The sequence below is a fragment of the Phascolarctos cinereus genome, unplaced genomic scaffold (assembly GCF_003287225.1).
Source record: "Phascolarctos cinereus isolate Bilbo 61053 unplaced genomic scaffold, phaCin_HiC Scaffold_726;HRSCAF=1367, whole genome shotgun sequence".
Taxonomy (NCBI): domain Eukaryota; kingdom Metazoa; phylum Chordata; class Mammalia; order Diprotodontia; family Phascolarctidae; genus Phascolarctos; species Phascolarctos cinereus.
In genome coordinates this window covers 180,051,235-180,079,231 of record NW_027556098.1, presented here as the reverse complement: position 1 = coordinate 180,079,231, position 27,997 = coordinate 180,051,235, and the positions used below count along the sequence as shown (strand labels likewise).

Here is a 27,997-nt window from a genome sequence, read left to right as displayed (position 1 = left end):
AGGGTGTGGTGTACTGATGGGGAGAAGAGGAAGAGACCTAGCGGGAAAATTGTCTGGATGAAAGGTGTTCCCCGCCCCCTGGCCTTGGGTTGGAGGAGGGGAAGGAGGGAGCTTCATTGGTGTACTCCGCTGTAGGAGTGGCAATCTCTGTGGGTGTGGGGAGTGAGGGCAAAGAGGGGGGTGGGCCCAGGGAGGCAGTGGGGCGGGGAACATGCCAAGGCTGCGCATGTCAAGGCTGAGTGAACACTCCAGGATTAGGAGAGCTCAGAGCTGGGCACCTCCTCAGACTACCTGTCACAAGGGGTCATCTAGCACCATCAGGGAGTGAAGACCGAGGGCGGCTTGAATACTTTCCTCTCTCCCGGCCCCGCCCACCTGTCCTCCCTTCTCGCAGATCCCTAGCAGAGCCCTGAGCTTCCTCCTCTAGCCCTAGCCTCTCAGAACCTCCTGGGAATTAAAGAACCAGACGGATAGACAGAAGAGAAATTTCCAGCTCCGACGAGCAGTCCTGGTGTCTTCGAGGGCCAGTCGCTTCAAAGCTCTCCAGCGAGAACCTTTGGGAAAGGCCGATTAAACTGGAGCCCCCGGGGTGCCGACGAACCCAGTTAGAGCGGAAAGCTGTATCGTGGCGAGGTGTCATCGGAAAGCATGGAGCATTCCCGCCTATGTGCTGAGCTCCGAGGCTAAACCGAGAGAGAAAAGAAGATAACGGAAGGGAACCGAGATTGGAGTTCAGGAGGAGGTGAGGAGGGTACTGTCCGCGGTTCTGAACTAGGTCTTATTAGCCGGACATAGAGAACATTTCCGATTTGCTGAACCACTCCTTGGAAGTAAGGACCAATCCCCGAAGGGGCGGGAGGATTTGGGGGTGAGGAGGGAGGCAAAGAGGTTGTTGCCTTTGAAAAACGCCAGAAGCTGCACCAACGTGTTGAAACCTACCTGCAAAAAGTGTTCCCAGCAATCCGACTGTCTGAGCTTTTCTCCTAAGGGAGTTCATCTTTGGAGGTTTCCTCGAAAGAAGGGGTACAGTCCTTGTTGGAGAGAAACGCTTGATCAGGCCAGAGTCTGAGAAAGATGCCTGCTCTCAGTAGCTTGTTTTCTCTGGCTTCCCTCGTGCTCATCTGCTGGGGTAAGTATCGGCCCCCTGCCATGCTAGACTCAGATAACTGTAATAACACTGGCAATGATAACACGTATTAATAATATTAATGATACCAATGAATATTGACTGAGCCCCATTTATGTATCTCTGCCAGATGAAGAAATCCTCCTTCTTGAGGATGGGGGATGGAGCTTTCTTTTTTTCTCTTTTATCTCCACTAGTGGGTTTCCATTGCCTCACAGTTCCTTTATCATTCTAGGAGGGTTTTCTTTTCCTCACTGGAAAGGCAAAAACCATGTCCATTGCCCAAATTACATTAGTGATGGTAATTTCACAACTATCTCTTTCCTAATAAATAGCCAATCCTTTTGTAAATGTGCTGGGTATTCAAATTTACATAACTATTTTTTTAAAAATGTGTGTATGTGTTTGTATCATCAATGGATGCCTCCTATCCATTTGGACAAATATTGCATTCAGTATACATGTTTACCTACTCTATTATGTATGTATATACATGTATGTATGTGGCCTGTACTGTATATGTATATAGCATATGGATGCAGTTGTTGAATGAAAAGGTACCATCCATTGATGCAGCTGCTTACTTCTAAGGAAGGCTGAAAGAGATGATGAAAAAGGTATTTTTGCTATAGGTGTTAAATAAACAGGAAAAAATGTAAAATGGCATTTATTTTCCTGGACACCTGAAGGTGAGTTTCTAGGCTCTTTATAGTGAATAAGAGTTTGCATTAAAACATTATAAAACTATATAGTCAAGTCACAACTGTTCATTCTGAGATTCTGTGATGGCCTTCATAATTTTCTGCAGCCTCCTTTTACTACCCAGTGGTGTGCTGAATAGTCAGTTCTAGGACTGATCCAGAAAGGAGTCTGGATTGGGCTTGGAATTAGCTGTATCTAAAAATGTGTTGTTGCTTACCTAAATGTGCCTTTCTGCTTGGGTGCCTCTGAATTCTTAAGCCAAACAGAAACAATTAGATCATGTATGGTTTAGTTTATTTATGCTGCCACTTCCCTGAATTAGAACTGATCATGAGCAGTTGACTGTATATGGATAAAACTATTCCCTTGTATTGAAGCCAGGTATGTTGAACTGTTTCCCTGAATGGCATGAAGCTGACTTTGCTGTAGCAGTGACTGACATGCTGACAGAAATAGCCTCTCTGCCTCTGTATTTCTTTGTCAGGTCTCCAGTGACGACCCTGCCTGCCAGCACTGTACTGCTGCTCATGTGAGCTGAGGCAGAGCTGAATTTTCTTTTTAACAAAATGCTTGATGAGGCAGAGAGGAAAAGGTCTAGGCAAGAGGAGAAGGCAGAATGAGAGCCAGCCCAGAGGGCAGGCGCACTGCATCTATCCCCGGTAGAATAGACCTAAGGCTAGAAGTGGAACAGACACAATAGGCTGCTGATGATCTCACCTGCCTTGATGGCTTAAGACTGGGAATTTGTTTGGGGATATTAGGGCTTCAAAAGGGAGGCTTGGGCATGACGAAAAATGCTGGCTGTTGCTGGAATAGCTACATGCTGAGAAGAAAACCTCTGGGAGCAAATGTGCCTACTACAACCATCTCCACTCACCCTGAGTCAAATCATTTTACTGCCTTGTAAATTGTACAATGATTACCAAACTGAAGTACTGAGGAGGTGTGGTTTGGGGAAATCCTGACTGCAGGATTCCAGTGACAGCCTCACCTCAAAACAGTTCATTTCATTAGCATATGGGCTCCAGCAGGAGGAGTACTGTCGCCTTAGATGAGATGAGTGGCCCCTTCCCCAGCTGACTTTTCACATAAATCTCAATAGGAATGGGAAAGCGCCCCTTTCTTTAATTTGCTGCATGTTTCTTCAAAGAAGGAAGGTACCTTTATCAGGCATAATTTCTCCCAGCTGGGTTGGCCCCTGGTAAAATAGCAAAACAAGCAGTTGTTTTTGTTTATAGAAATCCATTTAGCATTCTCTGCCTTCCTCCTCTACTTTGTTGACCTGTTTCACTTTTAGGAGCCTGGTAGCCCCATGTTTCCATCTGGCTGCCCATAAGCCTCACTGCAACCCCTCATACAGGTCTGTCATCCTAAGCATCAGCTCATACTCTGACTCTTTTCTTTTTCTCTCCTTCTGTCAAAACAGATCTGCCTTATGCTTCATCCCTTCATGGTCCTGTGAGGTAATAGGCTAGATAATTTAGAATCATAGAATATTAGGACAGTCCTTAGAAATTATCTAGATCTAGTTTTACAGCTGAAAAAAACTGTGGATTAAGGAGGTGAGCTGGCTTGAGCAAGGACAGTTAATCAGTGGCATAAACCAGAACCAGAATTCACTCTCCGGACTCCCATTCTAGTGCTCTTTCAACTGTCCTATTATTGTATCAGTAAACAAACATTTATTAAGTGCTTAATAAGCACCAGGTTATGTGCTAAGTGCTGGGGGGAAAAGCAAAAAACAAAAATGATTTCTGCCCTCAAGGAGTTTACATTCTAATGGAAGAGACAAGATGCAAAAGTTGTATGTGCAAGATATACACAATGTAAATAGAAGCACTAGCGGTGAGAGAGACTTTGAAAAGACTGCAAAATGTGGGATTTGAGCTTAGACTTGAAGGCTAGGGAAGCCATTTTGAGGAGGTAAGAAAGGAGAATAATCTAGGCATGAAGGACAGACAATTAAAAGGCAGAGTCAGGAGACAGAAAAGCAAGTGATTGTCTCTTATTGTCTTTCGTTTGATTAATTAATTCATGCTGTGGTGTTGTATGATGGTTTATAAAAGTCAATGGTGACAAGGTTTTACCAATTCTATGTAATATTTGCATTTTAATAGGGGCTTTTAATACTAAGCCCTAAAGGAGTCAATACTATGGAAAAGACAGTAAAAATAGATATTTTAGGTATACAGGGATCCACACACTATTCTTAAGGTTACTTTTGTTACCTTCATAAAGTGACTTCATCAATAGCATCCACATGGCATTTTCCCACCTTCTTGGGACTTTACTCCAGTGACTGGGAAGATCAACAAGCATTTATTAAGCACCAGGTACTGTGCTAAGTGCTGGGGATAGAAATGTAAGCCATAAAAAAAAAGTCTTTGCCCTCAGGGAACTTACATTCTAATGGGGAAAGACAACACATAAAATCAAATTGAGAGGGTGGAGATAAGGTAACTGCATGTAGACATGGTAGCAAAGACCAGAGAGTGAAGTATGCCTACTCTGGTCCCTTTCTTAAAATGTAGGTTCCAGAGGCAGCTAGTGGTGCAGTGGATAGAGCACGGACCCTGAAGTCAAGAGGGCCTGAGTTCAAATCCGACCTCAGACCAAACACTTGACACTTACTAGCTGTGTGACCCTGGGCAAGTCACTTAACCCCAATTGCCTAAAAAAAAAAAAGTAGGTTCCAGAAGAAACTCACCAATGGAAGAAGAGGACTGTAGGGAGAAGGAGAAGGCAGCTGAGGTAAGGTTTCAAACAAATCAAAGATTTCAGCACTGAAACTTAGGGCAGTAGAAGGTCAAGCGATTTGTTCAAGGTTACTCAAAAATTCATAGGATTTAGATCAAGAAGGAAATTTAGAGGTCACCCAATCCAAGCACCTCATTTTACAGATAAGTAAATGGAGGCTCAGAAAGAAGAAATAAATTGCCCAAGGTCACACAGGTTGTAAGTAAGAAGAGCCAGGATTCAAAACCAGGTTCTCAGATTTCAAATCCATTTCTGTTTAGACTACAGTGAGATCTACAACTTAATTAGTACTGGATGTAATAAAGGTACACCAAAGGGATAGTGGCACAGTCTTCCTCTCAAATGGATGTGAGGAACAGACCAACACATATAGGAAGACATAAGAAGCACACGGACAAGGACAGTGCATATACTGTAAAGTAGAGGTATAAACGGTAAAATATCAGAACAGGGGGGTTATGAAAGAGAGAGGGAGAGACAACTGGATAGTTCAAGTAGACTGGAAAAACTCCATGAGGTCATCAACAATGTCTTTTCTAAGTTCTCAATCTTTCCTGATGCCTAGCACAATGTTCTTTATTATTTATTTGTGTTACTAAGTAAGCACTTAATACATTTTTGTTGAAATGAGTCAAGTTTCTAAGACAGTCAGTCTTTCATCTGATTGCTATGTATTCAGCTTGAGTTCAACCTGGAGAAGAGAAGCAGTGAGATTTGTTTGGTTTACTATAAGGCCTCCAGTACTACAAACTCAGAGATGATATAGGTCTTGTCTCAGAATGGTGTTTTTAAAAATATAAAATAAAGTAACAGGATCACAAAAGAAATTAACTGTATTAAAATACAGTTATCAAGGGGCAGCTAGGTGGTGAAGTGGATAGAGCACTGGCCCTGAAGTCAGAAGGACCTGAGTTCAAATCCAGCCTCAGACCAAACACTTGACACTTACTAGCTGTGTGACCCTGGGCAAGTCACTTAACTCCATTGCTTAGTTTAAAAAAATACAGTTATCACCTATCAGATTGGCCAACATGACAAAACAGGAAAACGATAAATGTTGGAGAGGATGTGGGAAAATTGGAACACTAATACATTGTTGGTGGAGTTGTGAAATGATCCAACCATTTTGGAGAACAATTTGGAACTATGCCCAAAGGGCTACAAAAATGTGCATACCCTTTGACCCAGCAATAGCACTTTTAGGGCTATATCCCAAAGAGATCAAACAAATGGGAAAAGGACCCACATGTACAAAAATATACACAGCAGCTCTTTTTGTGGTGGCAAAGAATTGGAAATTGAGAGGATGCCCATCAATTGGGGAATGGCTGAGCAAGTTGTGGTATATGAATGTAATGGAATACTATTGTGCTATAAGAAATGATGAACAGGCTGACTTCAGAAAAACCTGGAAAAACTTATATGGTCTGATGCTGAGTGAAGTGAGCAGAACCAAGAGGACTTTGTACACAACAACAGCCACATTATGCAATGACTAAGATTGTTAAACTGAACCTTTCTCAGCATTATGAGGATCTAAGCCATTTCCAGAGGCCTCAGGATGGATAATGCTGTTCACATCCAAAGAAAGAACTATGGAAGTTGAATCGCTATCACTTATTTTTACCTTCTGTTGAGTTTTGTTTCATCTTTCTGATGGTTCCTCGTATTGGTTTTAATTTTTACTTACAACTTCACTAATGTGAAAATATGTTTAATGGGTATGTAAAAGTAAAGCCTATATCAGATTGTGTGCCATCTTGGGGAGGGTGGGGGGGAGGAAAAGGGAGAAAAATTTTCAACTCAAAAGCATATGGAAAAAATAAAAAAATTTAAATTAAAAAAATAAGTAAAAAGAGGCAGCTCTTAATAAAAAAACAGTTATCAAAATATTTTTTTAAAATAAGCTATTGATGATTGTTGATAAATCAAAATAAATTAATAAAAAAAATTTTAAAACCCAAAAATAAAAATAAATTATTGAGCCCAAGGTTAAGAATTTCTGACCTAGCCTATGCCAATTAAAGTAAGCATCCCAGCCAATTGAAACAAGCATCAAAATTTTATGCTCTGATATTTTAACTGATCCCCTTTAACTGGGGTAGGGGCATTTCTTTATTGAACCAATCAGTCTTAGGTTTTAGTTTAAGAGTGGATAAAGACCTTGATCAGTTTAAATATCTTTGAAAGCCAATTAGATGAATTAGGCTCCCCAGGAAGTATATTTGGATTGCATGAAGAAACTTGGTCATGCCCCATAGGTTGTCTATAAAATATTGAGCCAACTTGGAACTGAGAGATTCAGGTGAGTGGAGAGTCAGATGAGAATCCCATAAGAAGGGGTCACTTGGGGAATAGAAGAGACCCAGTGTTAGCCTTGAACTTGGTATTCTCTATCCCCATCCCAATCACTTGGCCAGAAAAGAACTTCAGACAACCATTGGATTTAGACTTTTCATCAGAATCCTAGCAGTACCCCCAGCAACATTTGGAGGCAGTGTTTGTTTGTAGATTGAAGACTGTACCAGGATCACAGCAGAAAAAGTAATCTGTACCAAGAGGAACACCTTGAATACTATAGCAAAATGATTTACAGTAGCTGTGAGTTACCCTCTTTAATATACATGGGCTCTAAGATTGAGCCCACTCTACCCTTGTCTCTGAATGAATGTGTGGCAGAATGTCATACTTTGGGGGGGTTCTTTTGTATTAAAGATTAAATACTTAAAAGCTAACTAAATTTGGATGACTAATTGATATCTCCTAATAATCAATTGGGGAAGCTGACCAGTAGGGAACTTGTAAACTGTGGCAATTCAAAACCACATCTAGTTTCTCAAGGTCTTCTCTAACCAAGAGGGGAAATGTGGCTACCTTTTTGGGAGCTGACCTACCAATGCAAATGGGGGTTGGGAGAGTGGCTCTAGAACATATGCTACATTAGTCAAAGAAAAAGATGGAATGAAAAATAATTTTACATTCTGTACTACATGTCACCATTTCTACTTTGAGCACATAACCACTAAAGATGGACTGTTTATTTATTAATTTGGATTTCTCCTCAAGGCTGAGTCCTACAACTGTTCTCTCTGCGGTAAGGACTAACATTCCAGAAACAGAATTGGCTTCAAACAAAAAAAGGCAACAAGTTTATATTGTAATGGGAAGTGGGTTGAGGGAGAGGTCCTGTTTCAAGTATGGTTGAACTAAATGACCTCTGAGTTTCCCCCATCAACTCTCAGATTCTATGATTCCATAAACACCTTGTTCCCAATTTCAGCTTTCTGCACAGTCTTGACTTTGTTCCAGAAAAGAGTCAAGACTGCTTTTAAAACTCACCTCTTCTGTGAAAACTTTACTGAGCCAATCAAGATCTAATCACTCTATCCACAGAAGCAGTGGCCCATATATAAAATCGGTGTCATTTAATCAGTCAACAAAGATTTGTTAAGCAATTACTAAGTACAAGTATGCTGGTAATTCAGTTTCCTTGTACATTAGCAGACTGGACAGTCCAAGTGGGGAAAAATTGACTAATTTAATTAGAAAGAAGTTATCTAAAGAGTCAAACAGTTGATTTTATAAAAAGAAGGTAATAATACACTATTGAAAGTGTTGCAAAGTTAATTTCATGACTTTTAACTCAGTATACATCTCAAAATAACAACTACTATTAAATGAAATTTTAAATGTTTTACATAAATGAGATCCATAATCACCAAAAAGAGCTGAGCCTAATTATCCACACAGGAATAACAAAGTGAAAGAAGAATGCACAGACTATGATATTTATTTGAAGGGATAAGCTATAAAGCTCAACAACCAGTACATATAGCCTAAGAAAACACTGCAAATAAACAATTAACTGAACCCAAAACTGAATAGGATGAGGAAAGCAGGTTGAATCACTTTGAGAAAATTGTGCTGCTTTTTTTTTAATGGCCTCAAACTTCTTCCTCATTTTTTAACAATAATATTCTGGTGGTGTTGCATGGCTATGAATCATGAAATACTGCATTCTCCAAATAAATGAAATTGAGAATAATCCAAGGGACAGTAAAAAGACATTCAGTGAGTGTGAGCAGGCTGCAACACCTAACCAAAGTGGAATTATACATGTAAAGTAGCATCATCAGAGAAGTGTTTGACCATAAAAATGATGGGCTGTCCAAATAGCAAGAGGGAGGGATAACCAATGGGCAACCTATATGCTCCATTGCTATCCACAAAATTATCAGACAAGAGCAACACCTTTAGCACATTGGATAAATTCCCAGCTGGAAACATTTGGGAAGATAAATAAGAGTAACATAGGAGGGGCAGGCATAGATTGGTTGCAATCTCCATGGCATCCAACCCAGTAGAGATATATATGTGTGTATATATATGTGCGTGTGTGTGTGTGTATATATATATATATATATATATATATATATATGTATGTGCATATATATGTATATATATGTGTACGTATATATACATATATTTAAATAGACAAAAAAATTTTAAAGGGGAAGCTAGATGGTACAGAGGATAGAGCTAAGTTCAGGAGGACCTGAGTTGAAATCTGGTCTCAGATATTTGCTAGCTGTGTGTCCCTGAGCAAATCACTTAAGCCTGATTGCCTCCCTTAAAAAAAGGCTATATTAAATATATAATATGTTCATATAAAATTTGTAATAAATATGTATGTATATATCAGCATTATTATCCTTCTAACTTCTTTTTCAGTATAAAACTATTTTAATTAGATTTGCAAACTTTAGGCAAATATTCTGAAAAGCTCATATTAGGTGTATTCTATCCCTGTCCAGATGCATGTCATTTCTGTATTTTAAGCCATGGTCCAGAATTAAAATCTTATTCTCAGACATCACCTTTTTAACCAGATATTCACTTTCCAAATCTACCTTTCTTTCAGCAACCTTAACCTTTACCTAACACCACCTGTGCTGATAAAGTCTTAAATTTTTTGCCTGTGACTTAGTCTATGGCGAGGCTTTCAGGATTTCCTTCTAGTAATATCTGTGCCCATGCTAATCACCACAGTCATCCAATCTGACCAGTCTCAGGAGGTTCTTTGGATCCATGACCAAGAAAAACAGTAGATTTCATTACTTTTGTTATCAGATCATCAAATAGCTGCTACATTGTGCCCTCAGTATCTCCTTACTTCCTACATCTTCAAACTTTCTTTTTATTCCTTCCCTTTCATTATACTCTGCCACTTTGCACCTCTCTATGCAGGGCAGGATGGTCACTTTTCACCTGTCCAAGAAGGTTAGGATAGAGAGGTGGAAGGTGGCAGAATGTGGCAAAGGGGAAAGGAACAGAAAATGGAAACAGGGTCAAAGAGGCAAAGTCACTTTTTAAAAGAAATGCTTCATTCTTCCTGATAGCCTGAGAAGTGAAGAAACATTTTCTGAGGTGCACCTTTACCTGCTCTTCTAATTGAACATAGGCGACAATCACTTAGCCAATGCAAAAGAGCAAATGTGAGCATGTTGAGAGCCATATCTAAATTCTTTTGCCTTGCCTGACAGACTTCCTTCTCCTACCTGTTCCATTCCCTTTCTGTTTCTCTTTCAATTCTTCTAGGCCTCTTCCTCTGTTTTCCTCTTTCCTCTTTTTGTCCCTTTAACGCAAATTCTTCTCCTTTCTGCTCCTTTTCTTTCTTCTTGAATCCTTTTCCTACTACAGTCCTTATCCTTTGGCTCTGGTCCTTCAACTTCCAGTCTCCCTTTGACTTCTCCTTGAATCTTCCCAAATTTCCATACTCAAATTCAATCTCTGGCATTCTTCAGAATTCCCAAACTCTCCAAATCTCCTCCACCATGTCTTCTTTCTCCTCCTCTATGTCCTTCAACTAGAATTCTTTTCCTATTCTTTCTTCTACCAAACCTTCATCTAAAGAATGAAGTAAATGCAAAGCCATTTTTACTCCTCCGACCCTCAGTTTCCTCAACTATAAAATTGCAATAATTCTTTAATAAAACTTGTATTATGCACCTAAGAGGGTAGTTGTGACCTTAGTACTTTGTAAACCTTATTAGTACTACAGAAGACCCTCCCTGTACCTACCAGACACTCAGTTGTAAGAGAGGCCTTAGCAAGGTAAAAGAAGATTAAGCGATTTTTTATTATAATTATTTTTGTATATTATTTCTGGAGATAATGAATACCACAAGGGCAGAGATCAAAGATTCAGTCATACATAGTTTTATCTGCCTTGTACCTAGCATCATGCTCTGCATAGTCAGTACTTTAATGTTTGGTTGAATGTTGGATTGCCTTTGTGTCTCTCCTATTTCCCCCAGTCATTATTTCATCATTTTGTGTTCTTTATCTCTCTATTCTCTCCCTCCCCTCTTCTCTGGTCTCCCTTCCCAATGCCTCTCTTCTGCCCCACCCCCTAACTGCCCTACTCCATTTCCCTCTCCAGTTCATGTTTGTTTTCCAGTCTGCGTGGAAGTCCCTTCCGAGACAGAAGCAGTCCAGGGCAAACAGATGAAACTCCGGTGTATCTCCTGCATGAAGAGAGAAGAAGTGACAGCCAGTACAGTGGTGGAATGGTTTTACCGGCCAGAGGGCGGTAAAGATTTCCTTGTATGTATAGCCATTTGGCACTTTCTGTTACTTTTGTTGACTTCTGGAGAGAAGGCACTTCCATACACTCAGCTCTCTCTCTGTGGCTAATTGACAGCTTTGGTGAAGTTGAGCCTCAGAGAAAGGCACTGTAGGCAACAAGATCTCAAGGCTCTGGGGTGCTGAGTAGCATGGATCCTTGAAATACCTAGGGAATTCCCAAGCTTCATCTTTAGCCCATAGTTTCATCTTTCTCCCCAGTCATAATGGCTTATGTGTTTACAGGCCTTCCAACAATTCCGTGATGTAGTTACTTCAGATACTTTCATTTTACAAATGAGAAACAGTAGGGCCAAAGAGGCCTACTTAGGTGGTAAATATTAGAGGCAAGACTTGAACCCCTGATACAGGTCTTCTATCTCCAACTCTAACATGTGTTCTGCTACACCTTACTTCCTCTCAACAAATCTCTGCCTCATCCCCACCCCACCCCTCCTCCTCCAGCAAACAGTTAGACAGAATTTTAATCTATTTGAATTTCACCTCTTCTCCCTGGCCTTCCCCTCCAGGGCTTGAGGCCTTAAAAACAAGATGGATTCTCATCTGCATGACATGGACAGAGATAGACTAAATGTCCTTTCAAGGCCTCTCCTAGTGCAGAGGTTCTCTGTCCCTTCTACTCTCCTTTTCCTGTCACCAGTCAGCTTGTCCCTTGCTTCCTACACTACATCCAGGATCTACAAGCAATTTCCTCCAGGAGATGCTAGGTGCCCCAGTTGCTAGGGTATTGGACTTGGAGTCATGAAGACCTGAATTCAAATCCTGCCTCAGGTATTTACTAGCTGGGTGACCTTGGGCAAGCCACTTAATTTCTTTCAGCCTCAGTTTCCTCATCTGTAAAATAGGAATGCCCCACCTAAAGCACTTAGCAAACCTTAAAGAGTTTCCCAAATGCTAATTATTATGTTTATTTTCAATCACTGCAGCTTGTGGTCAAGCTAGGGCTTTGCCAGACCCCAGCCTTCTCTATTTAGACTTGTAGAATGCTGAAGTTGGAAGACTGTCTAATTCAACCTTTTCCTTTTAGAGATGAGAAATCTGGGGTTCACCCAAGAGAAGAATGCTCAATGTCACACAGCCTGCTAGGAGCAGAGCCAGAATTAGAGCTTAGGCTCCTGATTGCTCTTTCCATACCCTTTTCCATGTAAAACAGGCTAATTAAGAAAAAAAGAGACTGAAAAGTAATTTACAAATTCCTCAATCCTATTCATACTTATAGTGATAGAGGGAAAATCTTTCTGGCTTATCAAATAGGATGTGACCAATGCCTAGGATTTTTTCCTTGTAAATATAGCAAAATGCTGATTTTCTCACAAGCAAATTTGTTTGCAACTCTGAGATACAGAGGTTCACACTAATGTAGAATAATCCAGGAAGAGCTGTGTCCAACAGTGATTCACTAAGCATCTGTAATATGTGCCTTGCACCTGACTAATATAGAATAGTCAGCTGGGGACAGAGTCCAAACATCTGGTCAAAGGGAAACAATATACCTAGAACACTGATACCGTATTCCTTTCCCTGTATGTCTGAGCAGCTGAGCAAGACATCGACATCTTCGGCCTGGTCAGATAAGGTATGAGGGGCCAGGAAGTGGTAACAAGTATTTTTCTAACCCTCCCAACTTAATAGGGAACTTAGGTGTACAGCAGAGGTTCTTAAGGTATTTTTTGTGTGAGTCATAGACCTCTCCCCCGGCAGTCTGGTGAAGCCTTTTAGTTCCTCAGAATAATGTTTTTAAATATAAAAAATAAAATACATAGGATTACAAAGGAAACTAATTACCTTAGTGCATTTTTTACCATTCCAAGTTCAGAGAACAATTGAAATCTCTCCATAGATCCTTTAGGAATAGGTTAAGAACCTCTGAGGTGAAAGGAGATATATATTGGAGATCAGAGAGTGGTAGAATTTTGGAACTACAATCATCTGCCAGGCAATGAACCCAAGTTTACACACAATAGGTGACAACCTCCCTACCCCTTGTGGGAAGACATTGGAGTAATCCCACATCCTTTTGTTTGGAGGATCAGCTTTGCCAGTTAAGCTGTAGAGTTCAAGGACTCTGGGCTTATTACTAAAGAAACTTCAAGTGAAGGCTGGGTGACCAACTGCTCAATGTGATGTCCAAAGGATTCTGGTTTGGGCTGGACAAATGGTCCCTGAGGTCCCTTCCAGCTCTGAATTCTATCAAAATTCTCTTGGTCTTCACCTCTTTCTATCCACCTAGCCACATTCACACATGCACCACTTTTGTTTCCATTACTTTCATTACTAGAGAGGACAGGGTGACATAATGGGAAAAGTGATGGATTTGGTATCCAAGAAAATGAGTTTCAATTCTGGCCCTGTTGCTTAATACTTGTGTGACTTTGGGTGTAACCTCTTTGAACCTCACTCTTTTTTCTTTAAAACCTAGGAGTTGGATCAAAGATCCTTTACAACTCTGAATCTATAGTCTTGTGCTCCTTTTTTTCTAATCCCTTTCTATCCTCAATCTTCACTCTCCCATTCCATCCCCAACATCTGGCCTTTTCCTTCCACCTCCTTTGTTTGTTCTTCTTTTCCCTCTCCCACTACCTTTCACCACCTGCCTTTGCCCCAGTCCTCTATACTTTTTACCTTTCTCTCTGCCTTCTCCTTTTCCTTGCTACTCATTTCTCCTCTACCCATCCACATCTGTTCCCTTCATGCCCTCATCCTCACTCCACATCTGCCCCCTCTGGACCTCTCTCCTCTTTCTGTCTCTCTGATTTCAGATCTATGAGTTCCGAAATGGTCACCAGGAAGTGGAGAGCCCCTTCCAAGGCCGTCTACAGTGGAATGGGAGCAAAGACCTGCAGGATGTCTCCCTCACTGTGCTCAATGTCACACTGAATGACTCTGGTATCTACACCTGCAATGTCTCCCGGGAGTTTGAATTTGACTCACATCGTCCCTTTGTGAAGACCACAAGGCTCATCCCCCTCAAAGTCACTGAGGAAGGTAAGATCAGAGCACAGGTCTTTACAGGTCTTCTTCAGAGGTAGCTGATGGGATCCTAGTTCATGAAAGTCTATGAAAAGCTTCAAAAGTAGAAAAGGAGAACTATCTCAAACTATAACTGGTATATCAGCCTTTTCAATGGTCCACGCAGCTCCTAGATAGAGTTGGCTCTCTGATCCCTTATCTTCTTACTGCCTTCCCTCTCACCATCCTCTTCTAAGAAGGGGGAAGCTGCCAGCTGGAAGATTAGGCATAGATTGATTTTAGCCTGTTCCCTAGGCTCATATCTTCAAAAAAGAAGGATGGTCAGTCATTGGTTTGAGTACAAACCAAAATAGCAATAACTCTCTGGTATCTATGAGAACCATCATTCTTCTAGAATTCCCAAGGCCTCCACCTTGTAATTCCCCTCTTTCTTCTGGATCACTAACCTTTGGGGCTAAGAAATATATATATATATATATACTTAAGAAGCCATTTGGTTCATCCCCCAGGGACTTTGGGCAGGTAGGCTACCTCCTCCCTCTAAATCATTCCCAGAGTAATGGCTCCTTAGTCTTTCTTTTAAAATATCCAGAGAAACATCTTCTACAACCTCCCTTGCTAGTGCCTTGATATTTATAACACTTCTTTTAGCTAGTAATCTCTTCCACTATAATATATGTGTTTTCCTGTCCTACATGGGAACAGAAAACTATTTCTCAGGCATTTAAAAAGACCAGACGTGCCTTAATTTACCAGAAGACTGATATGCAGTCCCTCTCAGTCCTCTCTTTTCTAGATTAAATCACAATTCCCTTTCCTTTAGTTTGCCTGAGAGGGGCCTATTCCTAACCTCCTCCATTGTTATCATTGCCCCTGAATGGAGAAACAGGATAAGGAGTGTGAGGGAAGGATGAAAGGACCACTCCAAGTAACTTCAGGGTTGCTTCTAGAAATGAGACCCTAGAATCCTGACTCTCTGAGCCCACCACTTTCTCTGCTGATAAAAAAAAAAAAAAGAAAAACTGTATAGGGCCCTTTAAGGTTTCCAAATCTCTCCTAACAATAATCTCATGTAAGCATCATTATCAACATTTGATAAAGAAACTGAGGGATGTGACATGTCATTCATTACATGTAGCAATGTCAGAGCCTGGAGAGGAACTGACTTCTCAGAATTCTAGGTTCAATGTTCCTTCCATCATACTAAACGTTATTTAGATGTTACACTTTCCTGAATACAGTGGTGGTCCCTGCCAGTCAGTAGACCTAAGAGACAGGGGGAGAAACAGAAATGTAAAAAGCAAAATTACAATCTGACTGATCCACAGGTACCAGCTTTCTTTCCCATGTCTTTAACACTTAGGCTAACTCCCTGGGGAGAAGTAACCAGCTCCCTCTGCTGGTGCCATGGCAGAAATGCTGTAGTAGTGATTCTCACGGGCAGCCAATCAGGTACCCCTCTCGGCCTCCTGCCTTTTTTTTTTTCAATTGGCTCCTCTCTCCTGAGAATCCCTCTCAAGATCCACACATAGAAGGAATCACTCTGAACCAGAGCAAATATTCAAATAGACCAAAGACTGAGCAGAGTACTTAGTTCTAATTTCACAGGATTGGGGGGCAGCTAGGTGGCACACTAGATAGAGCACTGACCCTGGAGTCAGGAGGACCTGAGTTCAAATCTGGCCTCAGACACATAACACTTACTAGCTGTGTGACTCTGGGCAAGTCACTTAACCCCGATTGCCTCACCAAAAAATAAAAAATAATAATAAAATCACAGGATTGTTCTTCCCCTTCAGTGGCTACCTCACAATTCAGACACTTTCCCAAGGGCTCACCCTTCTTATTGTCCCTGGTTGATCAAATGGGCTCCATCCTTACAAATTGTCCCTCCTTTCCTTTTTTCTCCCTTGATCCCTTAATCCTTCCTTGGGATCCTCAGTGTCAAGCCCCCTGGAGGAAAGTGATCATGGAGTTCCAGTGAGAGAAGAGACCTTGGAGAGAGTATAGTCCAAACCCCTCCCCAGTTTTTGAATAGGGATTCACATTTAAGTGGTCTTGAGGAGTGGGAGAAGAAAGCTCAGGGAAGTGGAAAGAGAATGTGGAGCCAGAGGACTTGAATTCCCAGTTTTGCTACTTGTGTTACATTAAGCAAGTCAATTCACCTTTGTGGGTCTCAAATTTCCTTATCTGTAAAATGAGGGGAGTTGGACTAGGAGAACTTTAAGGTCACTAACAACTCTGTGATCCTATCATTGTTAGAAGCCCAAAGAACACAGGATCCACACAGGGGTAACAAATACTCCAGTAGCCATCAATTTAATACAAGTAGAACTGAAAGGGAATAGAAAGGAGAACTAGGATATTTCTATTAATATCACATTTCTGGCTCTCATTAGACTATTTTACAATTTCCAATACTCCTTCGATGTGTGGGTATTTATCTTCATGACTGGTTTCATCCCCTGCTTTCCAGGTTGCCCTTAAAGCCAGGCCCTATATAACTAACTCCTAACTCCCTTGGTTATTATATATTATATGTTTACATATTATTATATATTATATAACGTATTACATATTATTACGTGTAATATATATTTTATATATATGTTGGGTGTCCTGGTGCCAGAGGGGTTAGTTTCACTAGTGTCTTCTGTCTTCCTTAGCTGGAGAGGACTTCACCTCGGTGGTCTCAGAAATCATGATGTACATCCTCCTGGTCTTCCTCACTTTGTGGCTACTCATCGAGATGATTTATTGTTACAGGAAGGTTTCCAAGGCTGAAGAGGCAGCTCAAGAAAATGCGTAAGTCCTTTGATGCCCAAGCCCATCACCTCTCACTGGGGACCACAGGCTTGGGAGAACCACGCCTTAGCTTTCTGTTCTGTGGGCAGAAGGTTCAATCTTGTGTTGTAACTGAATTTGGACAAACCTTAAAAAAGCCACCTTCTAGTTTTTCTAGGTTGAAACAATCCAGACAAACATGTTTTGGAATTGTTTGGGGGCATAACCAGACAGTATAGGGAGGGAAAAGAGTTTATTCTGATCCTTCTTCAATACTTCAACATTAAATGTGAAGATACATTACATGCAAAACCTCAAGCAAGTGAGCATGTGGTCAACTCTCAATTATCCACACCAATGGAGGCATAAGAACACAAGTCTCCAAATATGGGCACGTTCTGATTCTGACTGGGACACCAAAGGAAATTATGTTGGGAAGGAAGAGTCGTCCTCCATGTGTTCAGTCTCAAAGGGTTAGGAATATGCCCTACACATTCTTTACTTCCCTTAACAAGGTGCCCTAGAGCTATAATCCCAAGCATACATTCAAACTTATTGTGAACCTAGTGCCAGCGCCATCCTTTGGAATAATGAGTTTCCCAAGTTTACTTTTTATGGTACAAAGGAGTTGTTCTGTTTATTTGTCCTTTTATTTTAAAAAGACACCATTTCTTTCAAGCTTGAAGGAAGGCCTTAGTTTTAGTGTCCCAGGATTTGGAAAACAATCCATCCCCCTCACGATTCTGTAAATTTCAATCAGGTCCCAAAATCACAGAATCTTAGAGTTGGCAATGACCTTGGAGAGACCATAGAGTCCAACCCCTACCTAGGAGATCACCTTCCTTTACAACATCCCAACAAGTGGGAGATCATCCTACTTCTGCTTGAAGCCCTCTACGGACAAGGAAGGAACTCACTGTCTTTTGAGATAGCCCATTTCATTTTTTTAAACAGCTTTCAATGTTATGAAGGTCTTCCTTACACTAAGTTGATAATCTCTTTCCCTGTAACTTCCCCTTCCACGTTCTAATTCTAGTTTTCCCTCTTACACCAAGTATCATAATCATTCCTAGTTCTGCTTCTTTAGCATAGCCTTTCAAATGCTTGAAGACAGAGATTATACTCCCTCTAAGGATTCTCTAAGCCAAAGAATCTTAACTAGGGGTCTATGAACCTATTTTTTTTTAATTTGGTAACTGTATTTCAATATATTTCCTTTGTAACCCTACTTATTTTATTCATTTAAAAACATTACTCTGAAAAGGAGTCCATAGGCATCATCAGACAGCCAAAGGTTAAGAACCTCTGATCTAGGCTAAAAACACTTCTGTCTCCTGGGTGTGACCTTTGTAATATGTTCTTAAAGCAAAACCAGATAGGATCATTGATTCAGACCAGAAGAAACGTCAGGGCTAACTAGTCTAACCCCATCCTTTTTCAGATGTGCAAACTAAGGCGGCCTAAGGAAGTTCAACGCTATGGCACATTAGTAGCAAGTATTAGAAATTGGGACTTGAAACTGAGCTCTGACTCTAGAGTTGGTGCTCCTTCTACTGTGCTCCATTGCCTTCTAGAGCTGATTGAATCAAACAGAATTAATGTTACAACCTCTCATATGTGTTAACTCAACTCAATCAAATCTTGGACAATTTTTTTGAGCAGACAAAGTTTCCTGGTATCATAGGTGTGAGAATCGAATTTTGTAGATAAGGAAAGTGAAGCTCAGAGAGATTTCATGATTTAGAAGGCCCAATAGCTGTGTCAGAGGTAGAATGAAGTCTCATGTCTTCCTGACTCCTGGAAGGTTCATCATGGTGTAATGTAGAGAGTGTTGGACCTGGAATCAGGAAACCAGGGTTTAACTTCTACCTCTAACACTTAGTAGCCAAATGACCATGTGAAAATCACTTATGTCCTCTGAACTTCTGTTGCCTCATCTGTGAAATGGGGATAATAAGATCTACAGTACCTACCTCTCAAGGTTAATTTTTTTTGGTGAGGCTCAAATGAAATAACTTATGTAAAACCCTTTACAAACCTTAAAGCTCTGTATAAATATTAGTTATTAATATTATTGATAGAATTACATGGATTTTGTGAGATCAGTGAATGTTTATTGGATTTAGGGATGGATTTAGGGATGGATTTGGCTACTTTTGTGGATGTGTTGGGCAATCAGGGTTCACAACACTTCAGTAGAATGCAGCCACACAAAAAAGTCTGGATTCAATGGAAACTGGAGGTGGGGGTAGGAGACTACCTAGCTTTCCCATTGTGAGATACTCAGAGAAGTTCTCTATTCATTCCCTGCTGGAGATAGCATTACCTTCCAGAATGATGCAAAGCACCAGCTTAAAAAGCATCACTGAAGAGGAACTTGCAGTATCAGACTTACTATATTAACCAGCATTTGTTTTTTCTTACCTTTCCTAAATTGAGAGAGGTGATTGTAATTTTTCAAGATTTTTCCCTTGTCTACATTTGAAAGAAAAAATATAGGAGATAATGAGTAGTATTAATTAGTATCTTTCTAATCTATTCTCCTTGATGATGTCTTTAAGAATTTGAAAGCAAGATTTCCCCCCTCCCCAACAATATATTAAGCAATACATATAACCTTTATGGATAATCTAGAGTTGACAGTTGATCATTCTAAAATGAACAGTTCATGGATGTTGTGACCTATCTATCTGGAAAACAAGGGCAACAAGTTTCTGACTCTTTTCCATTAATCCTTTTGGAAAACCACTGGATCACCCAAGGAGGACTGGCCAAGTGATCTTGGGCAACAATGTGTATGGATGAGCTCATGTTTGGAAAGTCGCCAACCAGAAATATGATAAAATCATATGCCTTTACAATTCAAAAGGACCCCAGAGAGCACCTAGTTCAATCCCTTCATTTTACAGATGAGGAAATTAAGGCCCAGAGAGATGAAGGGACTTGCCCATGGTTACACCTCTAGTAAGTGACCCACCTGGTGATTATTAGCCCTGTGCTCTAAGGGCAGGTGTGGAGCCCATCGGAGAGAAGCTTTCCTATTTCTGGAGTGATTTACAAGAACCACCCGGGTTCTACTGATTTCATTGTTAAGAAAATCGAGGCTAATCATTGTAACCCAAGGTCACAGGAGATGGTGGGCAGCCACAACTGGAGTTCTTATCCTCTAAGTGCCAACCTGTTGCTTAACCTTGCCCCCAAAGTCAATCTTTCAGCTTTTTCTACATAGCCACCCAAAGAAGTAAAAATGGAATGGAAGATTGTATCGGCTTCCAGTCATTTGGGGAGGGTTGAATATAGGCAACCCAAACCTACTAACCCTCATAATAATTCTCATTGAATCAGTGGTCCTGTCTCTGAAGTGATCATCTCTTCTCTCTCAAAAACAGAGCCATAAGGAAGGGGCAAGTCTGTCCTATAGAAATTCTGGCCCCCTAGGCCTTGCCTCCTTCCCCTTCATTCCTCTTTCCCTTCTGGAGACTTCAGGGGCTGACCCTCTCCCCTGCCTCTCCTCCCTCAGGTCTGACTACCTCGCCATTCCATCAGAGAACAAGGAGAATTCGGCAGTGCCAGTGGAGGAATAGGAGAAATGGGGTATGGCTCACAGTCATGAATTAAGACTTGAGGATGGAGCACGGCAGAGGAAGGGGTGGGATATGTCCTGGGTTTTATCTCCACCCCACCTATGAATAACCACATGCAAGAGGGCAAGGATCCCTAACTTGGAATAAATCACCTTCCCTTGGTCTTGTACATGCCCCTGCCTGATCCCCATCCTCAGTATTCTACCCCAGGGTGATAAGTAGGGCATCAGGGAGCCTTTTTTATAATGCCCCTTCCAAACATGTCATGGCTCTCTATATAACACACTTTGGCAAAGTATCTTTGGACTTGGGTTTAATGGGAGTTCACGATGAGCTGCTCTGTCATCGGTAGGTGGTCTGATGTCTGACGGGCCCAGATTCTTCAGTATGGATCATCATCAACAACTTCAGGACGGGACCCAGGGACTATCACTGTTTTCATCTATTCATCAACCATCAGGCTTTGCTCTATGGCTCCACTCTAAGCTCTACACACTGAAGGATACCTACTTTGATGGCTAAGTCAAGGGCCCACCATCTCACTCTGGGCTCTGTCTTTCCCCAGCCTAATCTCATAGCACTTAATAGTAGATATGACTCCCTTTGCTCCGCATGGCTTTGTATAATGCTGGTAGCAACTCCTCTTCCTCTACTCCTTCATTACTGTTTACCTGGGTCTGGCCTCCATTCACTGCTGGACAAGAAGGAACATTGTCTGCTCTTCTGCTTTCCCCTCACTTCCCCACTCACAACCACACAAATTAGGTCTGGTCCCTTTCTACCACGGGATGAGAAAGGGCATTATGTGGTTGGCTCTGATGTCTTAGCAGAAGTAGGGTGTTTCTCCTGACCCAGGAGTTATCCAAACAAGCCCAGACTGAAGAGCAGCATGTACTTAGATTCCTCAGAGAGGCATTTCTGAATCTCCTGGGCCATTAGGTTTGGGGTCAGAACAGAGTAGCTTTTCTGGACCACAGAGGTCTGAAAGAAAGCACAGTGTATATTAGAATATCTTCTGGAACCTCGAGTCCTAGGGCTGGATCTCATCTTATTACTTGGCTCTAGGTTTTGCCCAGTCATTTCCTAAGTAGTAATTAGGACTACTTAATAAGGGTTCCTCTTGGCAATATTATCCTTGATATGTCACTTACCCTATCTTTGGTCTTCCTAATAAAAGTCTAGGGGACTGGTAAGAGGGCTGGCAGCAGAGACTAGCAGCAATCTTAGTAGCTTTTTAAAGTCAGGTACCTCATTCCCTGACCATGTTGGGAAAATATGCCCATTTCTCAACTTCCCCTAGTTTTTTCCCATAATGGGATTCGGAGCAATCAGTCCTTCTCTTGATATTGAGAAACAGTAGGGAATGGTTTTTTTTTTCCCAGAGTATTGTGATTGACGACCTTTTGCCCCCACCTTTGAGCACTTTTGTGGGTCAGTGTTGTTTTCCACAGGATAGGGATGTTCAAAGAGTAGCAAAAACTTGCATGGGATCACAGAGCATGTTGAGGTAGCAATAGAATGAGCTTTGGTGAGCTGACTAGTGATTCCTTGGAATCTTTGCACTTGTGTGAAGACTACAGATCTAAGCTTTGTGATGGTCACACCCCCATCACATTTGGAGGATGTGCAGGAGTCACTGACCACTCCTGAAGAACTCCAGTTATAATTAGTGTCAATTCTTCAATAAACACAGAATGGATGAAAATGAGCCCCAAATACAGGGGGAAATGGGTTGGCTTAGTTTATACTGGAATAAGGACCTCCCATATTAAATTTTTATGGGACTAAAACAAGTCTCAGGGGCTCAATCACTGCTTCCCTAAAGATCTTCAAAGTGGAAGAAATGGCCTAAGATCATAGGCTCATAGGATTTAGAGCTAGAAGGTCAGTCACCCTCATTTCACAGATGAGGAGACTAGGAGGCCCAGAATGGTTCAGTGATTCTGGTAGTACATGGTAGTTAATCCCAGTCAGTGGGGTGAAAGTAGATGAACAGAATAGCTGATCCCGTCTAGTAATCCGTGAGGCTCTCTCATCAATAAAAGTAGGCTCTAGCTTTCTAGTTTTTCTACTCCCAGGTAGAATAAAACAGTCCAGATAGGAAAAGGTTGGCCAAAACAAAACAAAACAAAGACAAACAAACAACAACAAACAAAGACAAATAAAACACCTCAAACGTAAAGTGTCCTGTCTGGTCCTAAAGTGATACTCATCCCCACCTAGTGGCCAGACAGGGGATCCTGAGGCGTTATCAGCTGGGGAAAGGCTGCTAATGGCTTTTTCCCTTAGGGGGTCTTCTTTGGGTTTGTGTGGAGGACAACACTCTTGGTACGGGACCCAGATTGACTATCCCCCTTTGTTATTACTTTGGAAGTTACTTTTCTAAGGTATTACTCCTTGCAACACTCAGGAATCAGATTTTCATGATATTTCCTCTCACTGAGCTCAACCTTCTTCATATACGTGATCTTTCACAAGGCCCCTCTCGGACCTTCAGGTGAGAGGAGAGGATTTTTTCCTTCATTTCATGGATGGGGAAATGGACCCAGAGGAGTGCAATGTGTTCTGTGAATTGCTCACAGTGAGTCAGTAGCAGACCCTCCAGTGGTCTATTTACCTCCAGTCCAGGGATCTATCTAATAAATCACGCTTCCCCATTTGATATCAGTAGTAAGTAGTGGAGTGTGGAAACTCTAGGGCAGTGAAACTTGAATTCAGTTTCTGACAAAACAAAAGAACTGTGAGTGAACATAATAGTCAGTATTTATGTAGTGCTTTAAGGTCTGCAAAACACCTGTTATAAAGATTATCTTATTCTCACAACAATTCTGGGAGATAGGTGCTGTTATTATCCTCATTTTACAGATGGAGAAACCAAGGCACAGAGAAGTCACACACCTATTAAATGTCTAAGGCTGGAGCTGTAGTCAAGTCTTCCTGACATTAGGTGCAATGCCCCACCTAACTGCCTAACATCTAGAAAAGGGAGTGATCATCGAGAGGCAGCATAGGTTCATCAAGAACTAGTCTACTAAATCTATTAGACTACATGAGCACTATGAAACTCTATAATCCTATGAATTTTTTTTGACAGATACATTTAAATCAGGAGAATGTTAAAAAAAACTATGGTTGTATTGACAAAGTGTCTCATTTTATTTATGTGGAAAAGATAGAGATGTAGGCTAGACAACAGAAAGGTCAGAGGCAAAGAGCAGTCATTAATGGCAACGGTTCTATGTCAGCTTGGAAAGATGTTTCCAGTCTTTGCTTGGCCCATTGTCAGCTAACATTTTTTTTTAATTGATGGCTCAAATAAAGGCATATAAGGCCTGTTTATCAAATCTCCGGATGACACAAAGCTGGCAGGGAGGGATGCTTTGCACATAGAACGACAATTGTCAAGATCCAAAAGGATCTTAACAGGCTGGAGCAGTGGGCTAGAGGTCTTACTCTGGAGTTCAAAAAGTCAACTTCCCAAGTACGGTGTGGCTAGAAGACAGTTCATCAGAAGACCTAGGGGATTTTCTTGAGTTGCCATTTCATTATGAGTCACCAGTGATCTTGGACTGTATTTAGTGCATCCGCACACAGTGTCTAAGTCTAGGGGAGTATTAATAATTTTTGTATTCTCTGTCTAGATCAGGCCACATCAGGAATGTCATGTTCAGTTCTAGGCACTACATTTTAGGAAGGATACTGATAAACTGGAGAGTATTCAAGGGAGGGCAACTGGGATGGTGAAACTGATGTGTGACGATCAGCTAAAGGAACTGAAGATCGATAACCTGGAGAAAAGATCTGGTTGAGTTTTACCTTCAAGGATTTGAAAGTAGCTGTCATGTCCGTTTAACATTGTTCTGCTTGCCACCAAAGGGAGACAGTAGGAGCAATGGGTGTGGAACTTGCAAAGGGAAATCCAGGCTTGAGGATCTTAATGATAACATCTATACCAAAGGGGAATGGGCTGCCTAGGAAAGCTGTGGATTTCAAATGAGATATCTGTAAAGCACTTACCACAATGCCTGGCACAAAGTAGGCACTTGATAATTGCTTGTTCCCTTCCCCTCCCCACCTGGAGGGCTTAATCAGGAAATGGAGATTCTTTCTGGGGAATGGGTTGGATTGAATGACTTCTGGGATCTCTTCTGTCTCTAACGTTCTGAACATAACTTGTCTTGTTCAGAAAACGCTCCCCAGTCCAATGCACACGATATTTCCTGGGTGGTTTGTAAAGAAGCTGGTGTTCCAGCTTTATTCTTCATTCCTTTTATGTCTACTTTCCTCTCACTTCCCACTGACTCAAACTTTGTTTCCTTCTTCCACCTTGTAAGATGTGGGGTTCTCCTTCAGCCTTCTCCCCCTGCTTCTTTCCTCCCTATTTTACCAACAAAAATCCCATTCCCTTTTTCCCCTTTCCCAGGTCTTTATCCTCACTGCTTCCTGTTCCCTTCTCCACAGCATCTTTTGCTTCACTTTTGAGATCTTTGGCTCCTTCCTCTCCCATTCCCCCGCTAAACCACATTACTCATGAACCCTACCATCTCCTGGGACCTCCCTACTCAGGATCTGCTTTGAAAATCCTCCTCTCCCTGGCTCCCCTTCTATGTCCTCCCCGATTTTATCTCCTACATTTTTCACAGGATTACAGGATTTAGAATTGAATGGGACCTGAGAAATCATATACATTTCTCATTTTCCTGAAGAACCTGAGGCCTAGAGGACTCTCCTAAGGTCACACAGGAATGGATCCCCAGGGCCTAGAGTTAATGTCATCTTAGGCTGCCTCAAGATACAGGACGTCTAGAACACGGGAGGAGGTAGTCCTACTAGCCTCTGCTCTGATTAGACCATGCCTTGTTTTCAGTTCCAGGCATCACATTTTAAGGAGGGCACTCATAAAAGTTGGAGAGTGTCCAGACAAAGGCAACCAGGATTGTGAAGGGCTCTAAGATGGTCACTGGAAGTTCAATTTGAGGAACTGAGAATGGTTAACCTGTACCACAAAAGGCTTGTGAGGGGTGGGAGGAGTGGGAAGAGGGCAGAAAAGCTGTTTCATTTTTGCTTGGCCCCAGAGGGGAGTTATGGAGACAGATTTCAGCTGAATGTAAGGGAAAAGATTCCTGGCAATAAGAGCTATATAAAGGTGGGTAGCACACATTGTAGTGTAGGAAGCTTGGTGGTGCAGTGGATTGAATTCTGGACTTGGGATTTGCGTTCAAATCCTGCCTCTGACACTTCCTATGTGGCCTTGGACAGGTCACTTAATTTCTCACAGCCTCTGTTTCCTCGTTTGTAAAATGGAGATGATAATAAAAGCAGCTACCTCACAGATTTGTCATGAGACTTGAACAAGGATAATCCATGTAAAGAGCTTTGCAAAACTTAAAGTGTTATATAAACATCAGCTATCATTAGTGAGTCACCTATTATCAGAGGCCTTCATGAGAAGCTGGATGGGAAAGCTGCAAGTGGGATTCTTAATCAGGTATGGGCTGAACTAGGTGGCCTCCGCGACCCTTCCAACTCTGCAATTCAGTTCCTCTAAATCCAGTGCCCTTTCCATTTTCTATGCTGACCTTTTAGGAATCTCTGATAAACTTCATGCCTGTGGCCCTTCTCTTTTACGTGAACCCATTACAGCAGAGAGTAAGCACCAGTCACTTCCAGCCCTTACCCAACCGCCCCTACTTCTGTCCCCAGCAGATCCAAGGGCCAGTTTTGCTGCCCCATAAACTTTGCCTATTATGGGGCTGATTTTTAAAGGGCTCAAGAAAGTTCACAAGGGCTAGCTTGTTCATCACCCTCAGCATCCTATCTGCTATCCAGTCTGCTGAACTGTTTCTCATGGGTATGTCCTCATACCCATTAGTTCTGCCTCTGAGGTTGATACCATTGCCTAACATGGTCATGAACTTCACAACGCCACGGCTGCGACTCCTGGAACTCTCCAGTCAGCACTGCATCATGACCCAACCCAAACCCCTAGTACAGTAACTTCTAACTGGTTGTGAGTGAAAATCCACGTCATGTTGTCACTGCTCTTCCCTCATTCTGCCAGTTTTTAATCCATTTAGGGGCATCAATCCTCAAGCTATTGATTCTATCCATGTTTTTTATCTCCTTCTGCATTTGGGACTGCCTAGCAATACTAAGAGAAAATTACTCGTTTATAGCCCCTAGATGATGTGTGCAAATTTTATGTGAAGGGAGTGGTTAAGAGAAAGAGTGTAAACCTCCTCCCCCTTTCTGAGCTTTCTACTCACCCAACTAAGCCAGAACACTAGTTCAAGAAGGAAACATTTTTTTAAGAGCCAGTGAGCTTGTCTTTTGTAAGGTATACAGCATGCTATGTTTACGGGAAGCTGAAATCAGAGATGAGAAGTGTCCAGTGGCTTATTTAGTCCCTACAGGTCTCCCACTCTCTTTCCTGATACAGCATGTTTTGGAAATGGCTATATAATTCATGGGTTCATGCCTTTAGTAAACATCTTGGGCTATTTCCTTTTTTCTAAACACGTTCTAATAATCATGTTTTAGCCAACATCTGGAGGATGCAGACCTCTAACCATTCCCTATCCCTAGGTAGGGGGAGAATTTTCTCTATTTCACTGAACCTGCAGTAAGACACAGTACAGGCAAATGCTTCCTAAGCCAGTCTGTGAGGGGCGGACTTGTTCAACGACAAGGTTTGTGGTCTATGAGCCAGCTGACTTTCAGTGGCAGTGACTCCTGGGGCCCTCGCTTAGTATATGTGGCAGGCAGGGTATGGGAGGGCAGAGGGGAATGTGTTCATGTATTTGTAGGATGATGTCAACCACTGTCACAGACCTTTGTAGTCTGAAAAAAACGGTATTTTTCCATTTTAGTCTTCCTTATGTTGCTGTTTCTTCTCACAGCTGACCTGTTTCTGACTTCTGTCTAGCAATGTTGTCCCCCGCCACCCCCGCTTACACAACCTGACACCATCCTCAGTGTACATAATGTTTTTAAATCTACTCCCTGTTCAATCCAATAAAAGTGGTCTCTTAAAAAACAATTCACCCTGGCTTGGATCTACTCTGTGCAACTACTATGAGTTACCCCCAGCTATTTTTCCCTTTCTATCCAGCATTTCTCCTTCTTGAATCACTGGTTGTATATCAGGAGAATCCAAGCATGGCACAAGAACTTTGTCAATATATACACAAATCAAACTGTTTTAGTTTAACAATGATTTTACCAGACCCCCTCCCTTCAACCAGTTTATAGGTAAACTGAGCTCAACCATAGGCCAGATCCTCAAGGGTGAGGTACACCGTAGGTATGAGACAGACACGTATGTCAAAGTAAGCCCTCCTGCAGGAGGCAGCATACTAAATACTCACTGCAGCCTCGCCAAATTCAAACCCTTCTGCAGCTCACAGTGGGAAACAGTTCCCCTCCCCTC

The 27,997-nt window shown here is 41.7% G+C and overlaps 1 protein-coding gene across 2 annotated transcripts; it reads left to right on the top strand.

Annotated features, from left to right (window-relative positions):
- Positions 1–262: 262 nt before the first annotated feature.
- Positions 263–27,607, top strand: SCN3B (sodium voltage-gated channel beta subunit 3). 2 transcript variants are annotated; one of them, XM_020984888.2, is made up of 6 exons: positions 263–1,129; positions 11,028–11,191; positions 13,990–14,215; positions 16,867–17,005; positions 20,505–20,578; positions 20,921–27,607. In XM_020984888.2, the coding sequence occupies exons 1-5, from the start codon at positions 1,075–1,077 to the stop codon at positions 20,566–20,568; spliced, it is 648 nt and encodes a 215-aa protein (XP_020840547.1). In that variant the 5' UTR covers positions 263–1,074; the 3' UTR covers positions 20,569–20,578; positions 20,921–27,607. The 2 variants fall into 2 exon arrangements, with proteins under 2 accessions (XP_020840547.1, XP_020840548.1); XM_020984889.2 differs by lacking the exon at positions 20,505–20,578.
- Positions 27,608–27,997: the final 390 nt, after the last annotated feature.